Consider the following 14,590-nt stretch of genomic DNA (forward strand, 5'->3'; position numbering starts at 1 on the left):
GAATGCAAACTCATTTGTCCATCTTCAGTAAGCAATTTATCTAGAGACTATCCTAGGAACACTGGGTGTAAGGTGGGAAATGTTTGATAATAATTAGGGAAAAAATCAGTTCAGTAATTCTTTCTAAAATAATCTGTCCCCCCATTCTTTCTAATATATCTGTTATAACATGGCTGGATATCAAACACTAGCAGAGGAAGTGTGATGACAGTAATATGTCTTGTTGCTTTTGATTATACGACAATTTTTTTCTGTTGTTTATGCCTTACGTTTTGAATTGCTCTTTTGCAGCAGCATTTTTTGTAGATTAACTGTAAAATAGAGATAACGTTTTCCTTTTTCATCCAGAAAAAATGGGGGGGGGGGTGAAATTGTTTTGCACTAAATTGTATAAGTATGGATAAAACACAGTAGGACTGCTGAATTTCCCACCCCCCTGAGGTATTTCACTTAAAAGCTTAGATTCTTCTATAGTGGTTAATGTGAGCTGACTCAGACATACTATGCAAAAAAGATTTTTGAACAGAATTAGTTTGATCCCATTTTGATATAATCATTCCACTGTTTCAGAATGTCTTCTACTGCATTCAGGGTTGAATCATCCTGTTCAGAACAAAGAAAGGGAATGTTATGAACATTTAAGCTTTATTAACCATATCACTGGATTTAATATGTATTGTGATTTTTTATTTATTTAATAATGATGCAGTAGTAATCTAAAACAACATATCTACTAAATGAAGGCACTGCCATTAACTCTAGTATACTATTCCTCAGAGATAGCATAATCAGAACGTATGCATCATAATTATGTTTTAAAAAAATATTAAAATTTCTTATTTACATTTTTCAATTATTAAATCAAATTATTAACATTTTACTTTAAACAGACCACATAAGGGCTGGGGTACTGATTGTTTGTTTGATCTGAAACATGCATTAATTTCATCACCCTGACAAAGCAGACTCTAATGTAATTCTGGAAGTGTGCTCTTTGTTCCAAGCTGAAAAATGCAGATACAGGGATAGTGCCCAAACCCTAAAAGGAACACATAAAACATCCTGTTAATGTTGCAGTTGAATGTTACAAGTGTCCCTCTGAAAATGTGGTTTAGTGAAATAAATTTATTTTTACCTTCTCTTTAATAAGCCACTTCACAAATCTGCTGTCATAGAGTTCATCCTTAGCATTTGGGTCATTTAGGTCAACCTCTACAGGACAGATACATTAAATAAATTATATCCAGGAATGGACTAGTTTTGGATTTAACAAGCCTGAGACTCCACTGAAAGCTGGCATGGGTATGCTTACAAATGCATGTACAGTCATGTGAAAAAAATAAGTACACCCCATAGAAATTGTTGCGTTTTGTTTTGTTTTGTTTTTTACATATTTGGACAAGCAAACATTTGATCCTCTCTGAAACAGTGCCTATTAATAAAGGTGATACACTCTGTCAATTGACGCATAAAATTGACATTTTGTAGTAATTTTCACAATTGAGGTGAACAAAAAACAGATCAGTACATGGAAAAAGTAAGTACACCCCTACATTTATCATACCTTCAAATCCATAAAATTAGAATTGGGTGTTCAAGATTGGGTGCCAGTTATTAGAGCCTGCTTAGGGAGTGCAGGTGGAACTGGTCTTATTTATACCCCTCTCATATCTTGTTCTGGTGTTCCCTTTGCTATTCAGGTGTGTGGTGTCATCATGCCAAGATCTAAAGAGTTCTATAAGGCCTTCAGAAAAAATGTTGTGGATGCTTAGGAAGTCCCTAGGCAAGGGATTTAAAAAGATCAACAACAAAAAAACAATTTATTTGAAATACATCATTCCACTGTAAGGAAAATCATCTGCAAATGGTGCAGATTTTAAATGACTGCCAATTTGTCTAGGACTGGCCGTCCCAGCAAAGAGCAGACAGTCTGATGCAAAAAGTCTCCAAGAATCCCAAAATTTCATCACAGGATCTACTAGTAAGTCTTGCAACTGTTGGTGTCAAAGTGCATGCTTCTACAATCAGAAAGAGATTGGACCAATTTGACCTGCATGGGAGGTGTGCAAAGAAAAAAGCCTTGCATTCATTGATTCAACTATGAATTCTGCATCATATCAAAGAGTGCTTGAAGATAATGTGAGGCCATCTGTCAGAAAGTTGAAGTTGACCTTTCAGCAGGATGATGATCCTAAGCACACTAGCGAATCCACCAAGGAATGGCTAAAAAAAAAAAGAAATAGAGGATTATGGAAGGGCCTAGTCAAAGCCCAGATTTGAATCCCATTGAAATGTTGTGGAGGGGATTTGAAACAGGCAGTACATGCAAGAAAACCCTCAATCATCTTGCAACTGCAATAATATTGCATGGAAGAGTGATCAAAGATTCCAGGAAGCCTGGTGGACAATTATGTGAAAGTAGTTATTAGGGGGCAATATTAGCTTCTGAAGCCACGGGTATACTTACTTTTTCCACAGAAGAATATCACATCTATTGATATTTCTGTTGAATAAAAGATTGAAAAAGCTAATTTTTGGTTTTGTTCAAGTATATCGACTTCATTAATAAGCACTGTTTCAAAGATGATAAAATGTTTGCTTGTCCAAATATGCCAAAAAAGCCAACAATTTCCATGGGATGTACTTATTTTTTCACATGACTGTATCTGCATATACTACTGTCCGACTGACCATGTGTCATTCTAATAGCTTTAGCTATTAGAAAAGTGTACCAGAATAGCCAGTTCTTGGAACTGTGCTCAAATCTTGTATTATAATCTTGAACATGTTCAGGATTATGTCTAGACATGTCTTTTCTACTAGTATTATTACTACTACTACTGACATACAATTCGATATAATACTCACTCACGTTGGAGATGTCCATCATCATAAAGTAGCCACCCTCAGGCATGATGGGCTGCAGCCCCACACTACTCATACAGTTGGCTAGCCTTTCGCATTTGGTTTGGAGCTGCTTTGGTAACTGTCTAAAGTAGCTTTCTTCTGTGCCAAACATGTTGTATTCTCTCTGGAAACACACTGCCAGAGCCTCCTACACAAACAAATAGTTAATAATCATGTACTCATACAGTATACTGCAATGTGAGAATCTAATATGTGGCATTCGTTAAAGAAGAAGAAATAATAAAATTGCTGAAATACACTAGGTTTCCTTTTACCACTTAATTTTTGCCATTTGTTGGATTGTACTATTTTGTATAATCATGTTATAATTAATTGATTTAATGCATATATATCCAACTCCAGAATTATTGGTACCCTGTACAAAAATAAACAAAAATTAATCAAGCTTAAACACATGGGGACAATGTTTTTTTCAAAACTAGTGCAAATTTCTCGATAGAACAAAAAATATCATTTAAATTATGTGCATCTCCAGCACTGAGCTGCCTCTTGTAATGACAGTGTTGGAGAAAACTTCTGCAGAACATTGTCTTTAAAATGATCTGCATCTGTAGCAAAGTTTTTTTATTTAAATAACTTCACAACACAAGACTGATAGAGAGACAGGAGGTGAGCATAAATATAATCAGTGTCAATGATCTAATAGAAAGTTTTCACATTAAACTAGCAACCAACGGCAGTTTAAAACTGCTGGGATTTGTAGTTTGTTACAACAACTCCATGCTTAATATTTTGGGAAGCCTCCCATGGAAAGAAAAACAGCACTAAGTGTCTTCCAATAATGATGAACAATGTTAGAGAACACTTTAGATTCCTATGTTTTGTGCACGTGCACTGCCCTTTTTAATCCTGACCACAAGTTTCCAGTAGTGTTCAAATTCCGAGACTGAAAAAGCAATTGCTAAACAGTGATTTTGTGTCAAAGTAGATGAATATTTTGGGGACATTATCTCAATGAAAGTTTAACTTTCACAGCCTTCTGAATTCACAATGACATTACTCTTCACAAGAGCCCCTGGACCGCTGGCCATAATACACACCCCAATCCAGCCTTAAATCAGACCCTTTTTACAGAGGATATCAGGTTATTTCCTAGTATTTTGACCCCATTTCGATGGTGTGCATGACCAAAATGTTCAATTTGTGAACAATTGTTAACCCGTGTCCAGATTTTCACCCTAGCTGTCTAGCTGAACAATCTGCTAGAAGAACAGCACCCATGTCAACTCATTAGGCAGTCCAAGAACTCAGCAGGAGTTGCCCCGGAGCCACTGGCGATTGACAAGAATCACTTAACACCTCTTGGAGTTAACAGAGTCAGGGGTGGTTTTAGGCAGGGTCGTGTCTCTACTCACCAAAAGCCCATAAGGTCCAGTCTTGGTGAGTGAATACTTAGTAAAGCAAATGACCTAGTCGTCTCAGATATCTGTTTGTCTATATTAGAAATTCTACCAGTTTTACAAGCATAGAATATTTTTTGGTGGGAAAACATTTTATTTATCAGCGTACTGGTCTGAGATCTTTGTTTGTCTTACTGTTTGCCAAGCCAGGTGGACCATGTTTATTACACATGTCAGTGTTACTGTGGCAGCGGGGACGGAGAGGAGGCAGGTTGAACCAGGAGGTAATGTGTGATGATTCTCACCTGTGTGTGATCACAGCGAGTTTACTTATGTGTGCTTTCTTTGTCCTCCCACGAGAATGCCATGAATGAGAGAGCAAGAGCTAAGCTGAGCTGAACTTTTTGTGTTCACAAGAATAGAAGCACTGAAAAGCATGAGCAGAAAATTAAAAGAATACTGGAAGCTCCATTAAAAGTTAGCTGTCTCACGAGATGAGTCCTTGTTTCCACGTACATAACGCATTCTACAGTTACCATTTCATATAGTCTTAGATCAAAGAACACTACAGCCAATACCCTTTCTTATTCCTGAACCTGAGTACAAAGACCCAAAACCTGACGTCATCAGGGACGTTCACTTAGTCTTTGAGCAGCCTTGGACCTTACCATGCACTTGAGTTTCTTTCTAGATCCCAGTATCTCTAGTATTGTGTTGCATTGTACTGTACTGTATTGTAATCTGTTCGCTCTTTACCTTGGGTCTCATTCCTGTCAGTGCTGTATTTACCTTGCCTTGTAGTTTTAATCTTGGTGTATCCTTAATAATTGTGGGCTTGGTTATATACAGTAAGCAATTGAGCAAAAATATCATAAAGTGGTCCATGTGAAATAATTTTTGTAGTTAGTTTTAGATCAAGAGAATGAGCGGAAGATGTGAATTAATGTGTGTAATGTTGATTTTATACAATAATTTAGGAATATTCTCATGAAGAATGACAATAATTCTGGAGTTGACAGTATTGACATCTTATAATATTTGGTCTATTCCTAATCTTCTTGTTCTTTTTTTAGTCATATTACTGTGCCCATTTGAAGAATAAGAATATCTGCCATATATATATAAACATTAGATTATTGCAAAAGAGACAGACCATACATTTACCTGAGTAGGAGTGGGACAGTGGTATACAGAGTTCTGATGAATGCTTTGCAGGTGTTTAAGGATGTGTCCTGGTCCAATTGCCCAGCCCAACTGAACATGAGTAGAAAGGATTAGGAAACTGGGTCACTATGATTAAGCAATTTATGCTGATCTAACACTGCTAATCAGAATTACTTTAAAATTTGTACTAGAAAGTTGAACCACACTCTATATGCTATATTGATGATATACCCATGCAATGGTATACCAGTAAATGAACAGTTTAAGTTACCACACATTGTGCTGAAATGAAAGGATTTTGCTGTACACTAATTTAAAATGATCAAACCCAGATTTGATATGCTACTGAAGAAAAAGATGGATCTTCATGACAAGTACATTTAAAATTCTATATCTTCCATGTAATATATTACTAGCACTAATGTAATTTAATATAATTCTGTTTAAAAATGTAAAGTTAGTATTTCATAGGAATATTGTATCCAAGATACAAGATACAAGCAAGCAGCATACCAAAAAAGTGACAATTTATCATATTGTTCCCACATTTTACCTTCCATCCTGTGGCACTAAAGCACTTGCCTGCGCTCCCGATAGTGACAGTGTGCTCCCACATACCTGGAAAACTTGCTGCAGTGGAAAAACAGTCCAATCCAAACAGATCAGTCCTCACAAGTTAAAGAGATTTGAGCAACTCTTTATTACTGCATCATGTTTCACATGCTATAAATGTATTGTAATGAACAACTGAAGAATGGGTTACATATGCTGAAATACTGTAACCTTTCCAAATATAAGGAGGTTTATGTAGGCTTTAAGCTTTAAAGACCATTATGTCTAATGCCTCTAAATCCACAGGAAACTTGTGTTACCTATTTTTATATGTTGTGCTCCATCATATGTAAGCCACTCATACACCTCATCACTGATGCAAATAACATTGTGCTTTATACACAGGTCAGCTATCATCTGCAACTCTTCCCTCTGAAAGACCTGTAAAATAAGAGTGTAGATCACTAATGAAAATCAGCTAATTAAAATATCTGTACTACTGTTTACATAATGGTTTCATCTTCATATGATTCACTGGTTTGTGATTATTTATGATATTTTCCTTTTAGCTTCAGTAATTAGAATAATGCAGCCTTCCTAAATGGGTTTCCTTGGACTTTAACAATTGGACCATAAATAACTGAACTTTGTGTGTTGAATCAATATACTAAAAAATGAAATCATAAATAATAATTAAACAAAAAAGAAAACATCTGCTTTTACTTCCAGGAACTTTTTTAATTTAGTTTTTAATTATACTTATGTGACACTTCTGCCTTGTGTCAAATTTTATCTCAATCATTATTATTGGGGGGTGTAATATACTGTCACTGTCACACACGGAATACTGTGTGTGTGTGTGTGTGTGTGTGTGTGTTTGAAACAGACCACAAGGTTTGAAAGTATCAATCTGACCATCCCTGCTCTGGAAGTAAATAGGCAGGACTCACCTTGCCTAATGGATTACTGGGATTGTTAATGATGATAGCTTTTGTATGAGAGGTAAATTTACTGGCCAGCTCTTCAGGACACAACACCCAATCAGCACTGGACAAAGTTGGACCAGTAACCTTTAGCTGTAAGATACAGACAAGCCTCCCAATGTTTTTATAAGTAAAAAAAAAAAAATTAACCGATGAATAAAGTAAAGTCCGTTCTCACCAAACAAAATTTAACTACAGCTTTTCAAAGTAAACACTCACAGGTTTGAGGGGCACGTAGACAGGTTTTCCTCCTGCCATTACAGTCATGGATTTATAACGGTCATGGAAAGGTTCTATGATAATTACCTGTAAAAGAAATCACACATGAGAGATACAGAGAGTAGTGAAAGATAATTACATGAGGCTGCCAGGGCATACTGTTAATAATGATCCTCAAATCTGTTCAATTTAATATGAAATCAGAAACACTTTTTTTGTATTAAATAATTAATTATTAAATTAAAGCCTAAGATTGATAAATATTGCTTTACTGAACTTACTTCATCACCTTCAGAAATCAGAGCCTGAATTGCACAGAAAAGGGCTTCATAGGCTCCTACAGTAATCAGGATGTCCTGCATTGGATCTATTTCCAGGCCCAAAATCCTCCCAAAAAATTTGGCAAGGATCTTTACAAGTGGTGGATGGCCCTGTGGGTCACATTACACATTTACTTACGAAACCTCTGGAAGGTGATTAAGCCTGGTTAATCTAATAAAAAACGACCATCTCTGTGCTTAGTTTTCATATAAATGGCAATAAAAGACTAAAGAAAGCACTACAGTCTGCAGGTTTATTTTAGACAATGTTTTAAATGCAAGCGAACAAATCCAATAACTAACTTGCATTTATACCTTGTTCAATGAATAAGAAAGAAAACATTTGTCTTACAAGGATGCGTGTGTATTGGTGCATACTAGTGCCCCCACAGACAGCAGTGCAAAGAGCCTCCTTGGCAAAACTGGGAGGAGGAAAGTCAGGGAATCCATGGCTCAGGTTCACTACTTCGTACTCAGCAGCTAGTTGGGTAAATTCCACCCTAGCAGCCAAACATGAGCAGTTACAAGTGGGAAAAATACTGAAAACATACTATACACCTATACAGAACCTAGCCACTGAAAAAAGAGTTCTGTGCATTAAATAATTTGCAAGTATTATTTGGAATTTCTGTCCATCTGTTTTCATTTTATTATTATTATTAATATATATATATATATATATATATATATATATATATATATATATATATATATATATATATATATATATATATATTTGTGCATGTGAAAAGGCTAGAACCTATGAAAATGCCAAAAAAAAAACAAAACAAGAAAAAGTAATCTAAATGTCCCATAAAAATTGCCATGAAGTGAACATGTGAGAATGATAAAAAAAAAAAGAGCATTTTTACAGATGTTGACTTAGCTACTTTTCCTTGGAGAGTTTTCAAGTTTTCATTACTATATGATGTGTTCAAATCCTATGCCATGTACGATATACTGGTTTTGGCCACATATGAATATCAGTTGTCATGGTAACCAGGAGAGCTTAATTGAGGTTGTTAAATGCATAAAGCTGGTTAGTTGCCAACAGTTGCTAAATAGGTTATACCACCACATTTCAACATAGCCTACTATTTACTATTGATTCTAGTAATAAGGAGTTTTTGGCTGTAGCCCTGTGACTGTATGCTTGGTTGACATTTTAGTGCACCCTTTCCAAAAGATTTGCATATCAACTTTAAAAACAGACGCACTCACACGTACACATTTGCATTTTCTTTGCCATCTTTTGAAAATTTTGCTCCAAATTTGGATATAAGGAGTGGCAGAGAGTCATAGTGGGTAGTGTTGCCACTTCACCAACTGCAGGGCCCCTGGTTCACTCTGTCTTTGAGGAGTTTTTATCTGTTTTGCCCAAAAACATACAGATGTAGGTAGACTGCTAAATGATGTCCTATCTTGGGTTAATTTTCCCATCCTGCCCCCAGTTTTCCTGCAAAAAGCTCCAGATCCTGTGTGACCCTGACCTAGGATAAAGCAGTTACTGCTTTGACATGAATGAATGAATGAATGAATGAGTGAACGAATTTGGATATAACTAAGTACATTTTATTTATTAAGAAACGTAAAAACAAAATGCTTTACAACCTTAAAACAGCAAGTCATAAAACCAATAAAATGATTCATTTAAGCAGGGAGCAGGGAGTACACTTAACTGTACTGTGGTTACTGTTGAAATTGTATTGAAAAAAGGCGAATAAATTTTTACCACACGTGATTGTCGATTGCCTCGGTCCTCTGTGTATGGAACTTGCGGGACATGGTCTAAAAATATGAACATGTGTCAGGATATAGTCTGTAAAACAGCAAACACAAGTTTTGTAGCTGCAGTCATTAGAATCACACAGCATGTTTTAAGTTTACGCATGTAAATTGGCTACAAATAATTATCTAAACTAATTAATCTAAATAAACAGATTGATATGCGTACATATATAAACCATGCAATTGTAATCAAATCTTCAGGTTAAGCCTGACCAAAACCTTCCTTCAAAGTTTTTTTTTAAGTATGCTTACCAAAACAGCTGAAATTCTTCAGAGACTGTAACTGAAAGTGAAAAGATAAAAAAATATACATTAACAGGACAAGTAAGAGGCCGCTCCGTAGACAGGACTGATTCACACCTCTGCATATCACTACAGTGTACTGAGTGGATCTGATATTTATCTACCTTACAGTGTTTTTCAGGTCATGTGAATGACTGGTGTTTTCCAAAGTAAAGCCTCATTTAACACCACTGTTCTAAACATTCCAGTATGTAAATTATACCTTCAGGGGTAGACATACAGTGCATCATTGCTTACTCTCAGGGGCACTGTAACGAGGGTGGAGGGTGGATTCTTTTGACAATAATCTATTAAGAAGCATGCTATAATGAGTGCCCTCAGACTGTGCCAGGTGTATGTGTGTCCCCTTAAGACACTCGTGGATTATTCAGAATCGGGATACCAAAAAAGGAAAGAAAAACTTAAAAAAGAGGAGAGAGCAAGACGGGGAAAACAGCTAGTCACCCAGCGTTTTTTGTTGTTGTTGTTTTAAGTGATTTACGTTCCCTGTTTTGTGCTATGATTCTGAAGCTAGTCCATATAAAGCTGTTATAATTAACATAAAATAGAAATTCTATCAGTTACCCCCCCCCCACCCCCCATGTTTATACTTGGATGGAAGTTGGAACACAATATTTCCATGAATGTATGGTTTTCCATACAATCAAGCAATAGTAATGGTGCATTGAGGTTCAAAAAGGACAGAAAATAACCGAGCGATAAGTCCAGTGTTGTATATATTCAAGCTTTCCGAAGCCTTGCAACAGCTCACAGATTCCCGGGTGAGTTTATGAGAGAACTGTTGTAATGATGTCCTATTCGTGAGTGAATCCTTTGTCTGAGTCGGTTCATTTCAACAAATTGGAGAATATAGTTGATAAACCTGTCTGAATGATTCATTCACAAATAGCACCAATTTGATTCTCGAGTTCAACTCACTGATTCAATGATCCTTTCACTGTTGTAGCTAAATTATACATTTCTTTCTGGAGCTGCTGGGTGTGTGAAACATATTATTCACTCAGTGAATAATAATAATAATAATAATAATAATAATAATAATAATAATAATAAAGTTCATTGTCCTTTTACAAGCTATTCCGTGACCTATAAACAATCCCTTCTGTGTCAGGAATAATCACTCATGCCTTGACTGAAGAAGATCTGAGACAGAAGGAGAAGGAGCTGGAGTTATTTGAGGCAGAAGGTGAGCTTTAGAAAACGATTTATTGTTGTTTAAATGTATTGAATTTTAGTTTAATAATTTAAATGGTGTCAATGTGTAAAAGCTCATGTGTTATGTGTGCAGAAAGGATTAGTAAGTTGCTAATGTATATACCTAGTTATTTGTATGTAGTTAACATAGTTATAAATTCATAATTTCAGTTAATTTAATAAACTGTTCAAAGTTAGTTCTTTTTTAATATGCAATTAAATTCCTTATTGAATATGCAATCATTTTTATGCTTATTGATAATGACTGTTTTTACACATGGCAATAAGATAAGATAATTGGGGGGTAGGGGCTTGGGGCCCAGAGTACAAATTAGCCAAATAAACTCTACAACCATGCGCTTGTAATCCAGGCAGAATGTGGTTTGGTGTTGTCCTGCTCTGGATGGCAGCATATGCTGTTCCAAAATGTGTACATATCTTTCTGCATTAATGGTGCCCTCACAGATGTGCACGTTACCCATGTCATGGGCAGTGACACACCCCCATACCATGACAGACACTGGCTTTTGGACCTGACGCTGATAACAGCTTGGATGGTCCTTTTCCTCTTTGGCCCGGAGAACACGATGGCTGTTTTGTCCAAAAACTATTTGAAATACTGACTCGTCGGACGACAAAAATACGATTCCACTGTGCTACTGTCCATCTCAGATGAGACTGAGCCCAGAGAAGTCGGCGGCACTTCTGGACAGTGTTGATGTATGGCTTCTGCTTTGCACAGTAAAGCCTTAACTTGCATCTGTGGATGTAGCGGTGGATGGTGTTGACTGACAAAGGTTTACCAAAGTATTCCCGAGCCCATGTCAGGATAGCCATTACAGACTCATGACGGTTTTTAAGACAGTGACGTCTGATGGATCGGGATCAGGATCACGTGCATTCAGAAGTGGTTTTCGGTCTTGCACTTTACGCACCGAGATTTGACCGGATTCCTCAAATCTTTTAATTATATTGTGCACTGTAGAAGGTGAAATGCCCAAAATCCTACCGATTTATCTTTGGTGAATGTTGTTCTCAGAGTGTTGGATTATTCGCTGATGCATCTGTTGGCAGATTGGTGAGCCACGACCCATCTTTGCTCTTGGTGGACTAGGCCTTTTTTGGAAGCTCCTTATATACTAAGATTGCCTCACCTGTTCACATCAACTTCTTATTTCAACGTGTCACATCGCTATTAGTCCTAAATTGCCCCTGTCCCAACTTTTTTGGAACGTGTTGGATGCATCAATTTCAAAATAAAACTTTACCTTCAAAAAACTATCTTGTCTTTATATGTTTTTTCTTGTTTAAATACAAGTCAAAGTACATTTACAAGCCATTCTTTTTTGTTTTTATTAGCATTTTCCATACTGTCCCAACTTTTTCAGAATTGGGGTTGTATTTTAATATCACTGAGCCTTATTTTAGCTTAGCTTAAATGCTGAAATAAATAAAGCATATTGTAGGCAGATCAAATCAAAACAGTGTACAAGGGTTGACTATGAAGTAGTTTGGGAGTTTTCCTGGTGGGCCAGGAATTGTTCATTGTAAGCATGCATAGACGAAATGCTGGAGAGAAACCGGAATGATGATTACTCAATGATGATTTATATGCTCTGTATGGTACGGTGTGAGACAACCTCGCCTGAGAGGAAACAATGCTTCTTTGAGCTGGAAGCAGAGCTTCGAAAGTGTCCTACTGTTCGTGTTTAATTTATGTTGAGTATTTTGTTTGTTTTATAAACCAGTAATGATATAATAAAGTGGGCGCACGGTCGCTTAGTGGTCAGCACGTTCGCCTCACACCTCCAGGGTCGGGGGTTCGATTCCCACCGTGGCCCTGTGTGTGCGGAGTTTGCATGTTCTCCCCGTGCTGCGGGGGTTTCCTCCGGGTACCCCGGTTTCCTCCCCCAGTCCAAAGACATGCGTGGTAGGCTGATTGGCGTGTCCAAAGTGTCCGTAGTGTATGAATGGGTGTGTGAGTGTGTATGTGATTGTCCCCTGCGATAGACTGGCACCCTCTCCAGGGTGTACCCTGCCTTGTGCCCAATGCTCCCTAGGATAGGCTCCAGGGTCCCGTGACCCTGAAAAGGATAAGCGGTATAGAAGATGGATGGATGGATGGATATAATAAAGCATATCAGTATCTCTTTCACTCTCAAACCAAGCATGTGTAGCATCTTTGTTTTGTTTTTTTCTCTCAGAAAATTTACGAAACTACTTAAAGTGAAGTATTGTATGGCAAGAGATGACTAGTTAGCAAAATTAACCCTGGTTCGATGGTCCTTTGATACTACAGTTAAAAACCAAGTTTAATATATATGTAGCTGGATGGAGAGGGTTACACGTGAATGTTTTCAGGCTTTATTAAAAACAACATACCAAACAAAGCAAAGTGCTAGGCAAAGTGCTAGGCAATACAAATGGTTAGGCAATTAGCAGAATGTATAGTGGAGGATCTGCGATGTTTTGGGGCTGTTTTTCCTCCAAAGACCCACATAACTGAAGCTGAAGAGGAGAATCCACAAGAGAGGACATAGGACCCCGGAGCACCTGGAAAGATTATGTATTGAGGAGTGGTCTGTATTCTCATCATGCACTATAGGAAAACACATAATGCTATTATGTTGCAAAGGGATGTACAAGGTTGCACAAAACACTATATGCAGGGATGCCATGTGGCACGCCAACACAGGGCAGAGATGCCAACTATGGTTTTGATAAGGGTTTTCTTATTTCACTGAATAAATGTACTTCAATGAAAGGTCAATTTCTCTCATATTATAAATTCAGTGTCAGATTAATTAGCCACAGTGACATTTTTTTTAGTTGTTTAACCATCCTTAGCAAGGGTGTCAATAACTTTGAAACTAACTGTATATATTTTCTAATCTAATTATCTAAGTAAATTAGGAAGGTATGTACAGACTGTGTGATAGACTTTTCCAAACAGTTGGAATGATAAAAAAAAAAAAAAAGATGCTGTGTTTATGGTGACAATCAACATTTTAAGTAAGGTTTACCTATTTATTTTGTAGTGTTTGCCTAAGAGATGGGTGTATCAGTATATTTCATGGTCATGTTTGGTGCCATTTCAGCACAGATTTCATGATGAACAATGTGCTGACTTCAATAGTAACATACAAGTTCAGGAAAGAGCATTTACAGAATATGACTCTATAGTCTTTATTGTGTGGCCCGTAGTGTTCCACAATGTGTCAAGACCTGATTCAGCTGCATTTTAAAAATGATTTTGCTGTGTTGGGGTCGTGTCAGTGGCATGTCAAAATCGAGCTCATGTGTAATGCTGCCCATATTTTATGCTCTTAGTGAAGTGTAACCTCCAGAGAAACCCACTGAAATCATTAAACCACACGTTCTTTATTCTATGATAAAGAAACATACCGGTTGTAGACTGCCCTACTGTCACATTTTTAAGTAAATGCTAAAAGAGTTATTGTGAGCTCATTGTGAGCTTTTCTTCATGATTTTTCATTGCTTTACATTCTTACTTACACTCACCGAACACTTTATTAGGAAACTATAATAATACTGGATACAGCCTCCCTTTGCTCTCAAAACAGCCTCAATTCTTCATGGCATGGATTACACAAGTGGTTAAAAAACATTCCTTTGAGATTCTGGTCCATGATGATTTTTAGGTGCAATTTCATGCTGTGACTCTCCAGTTCTACCACATCCCAAGGATGTTCTACTGAATTCAGATCCAGTGACTGGGAAGGCCACTGAAGAATATTGAACTCATTCTCATGTTCATGAAACCAGTTTGAGATACCTT

The 14,590-nt window shown here is 36.9% G+C and overlaps 1 protein-coding gene across 2 annotated transcripts; it reads right to left on the bottom strand.

Moving 5' to 3' along the window:
* Positions 1-386: 386 nt before the first annotated feature.
* Positions 387-10,128, bottom strand: LOC128603902 (kynurenine--oxoglutarate transaminase 1-like). Of its 2 annotated transcripts, XM_053618667.1 has the most exons (13): positions 9,547-10,128; positions 9,239-9,325; positions 7,859-8,006; positions 7,468-7,617; positions 7,187-7,273; positions 6,935-7,060; positions 6,305-6,425; positions 5,986-6,062; positions 5,433-5,522; positions 2,869-3,055; positions 1,136-1,212; positions 953-1,039; positions 387-603 (listed from the first exon to the last, which is right to left on the bottom strand). In XM_053618667.1, the coding sequence occupies exons 2-13, from the start codon at positions 9,289-9,291 to the stop codon at positions 529-531; spliced, it is 1,278 nt and encodes a 425-aa protein (XP_053474642.1). In that variant the 5' UTR covers positions 9,292-9,325; positions 9,547-10,128; the 3' UTR covers positions 387-528. The 2 variants fall into 2 exon arrangements, with proteins under 2 accessions (XP_053474642.1, XP_053474644.1); XM_053618669.1 differs by lacking the exon at positions 9,547-10,128 and having other exon boundaries at positions 9,239-9,507.
* Between the last annotated feature and the right edge of the window lie 4,462 nt (positions 10,129-14,590).

This window comes from Ictalurus furcatus, chromosome 28 (genome assembly GCF_023375685.1).
Source record: "Ictalurus furcatus strain D&B chromosome 28, Billie_1.0, whole genome shotgun sequence".
In the NCBI taxonomy this organism is placed as follows: domain Eukaryota; kingdom Metazoa; phylum Chordata; class Actinopteri; order Siluriformes; family Ictaluridae; genus Ictalurus; species Ictalurus furcatus.

Coding starts and splice junctions, on each gene's coding strand:
- LOC128603902 (XM_053618667.1), bottom strand. CDS start 9,291: ATGTCCCGCAAGTTCCATACACAGAGGACCGAGGCAATCGACAATCAC. Junction 8,007..9,238: donor GCAATCGACAATCACGTGTG/GTAAAAATTTAT, acceptor TTTGGCTGCTAG/GGTGGAATTTACCCAACTAG. Junction 5,523..5,985: donor TTAGTGCCACAGGATGGAAG/GTAAAATGTGGG, acceptor ACTCATGTTCAG/TTGGGCTGGGCAATTGGACC.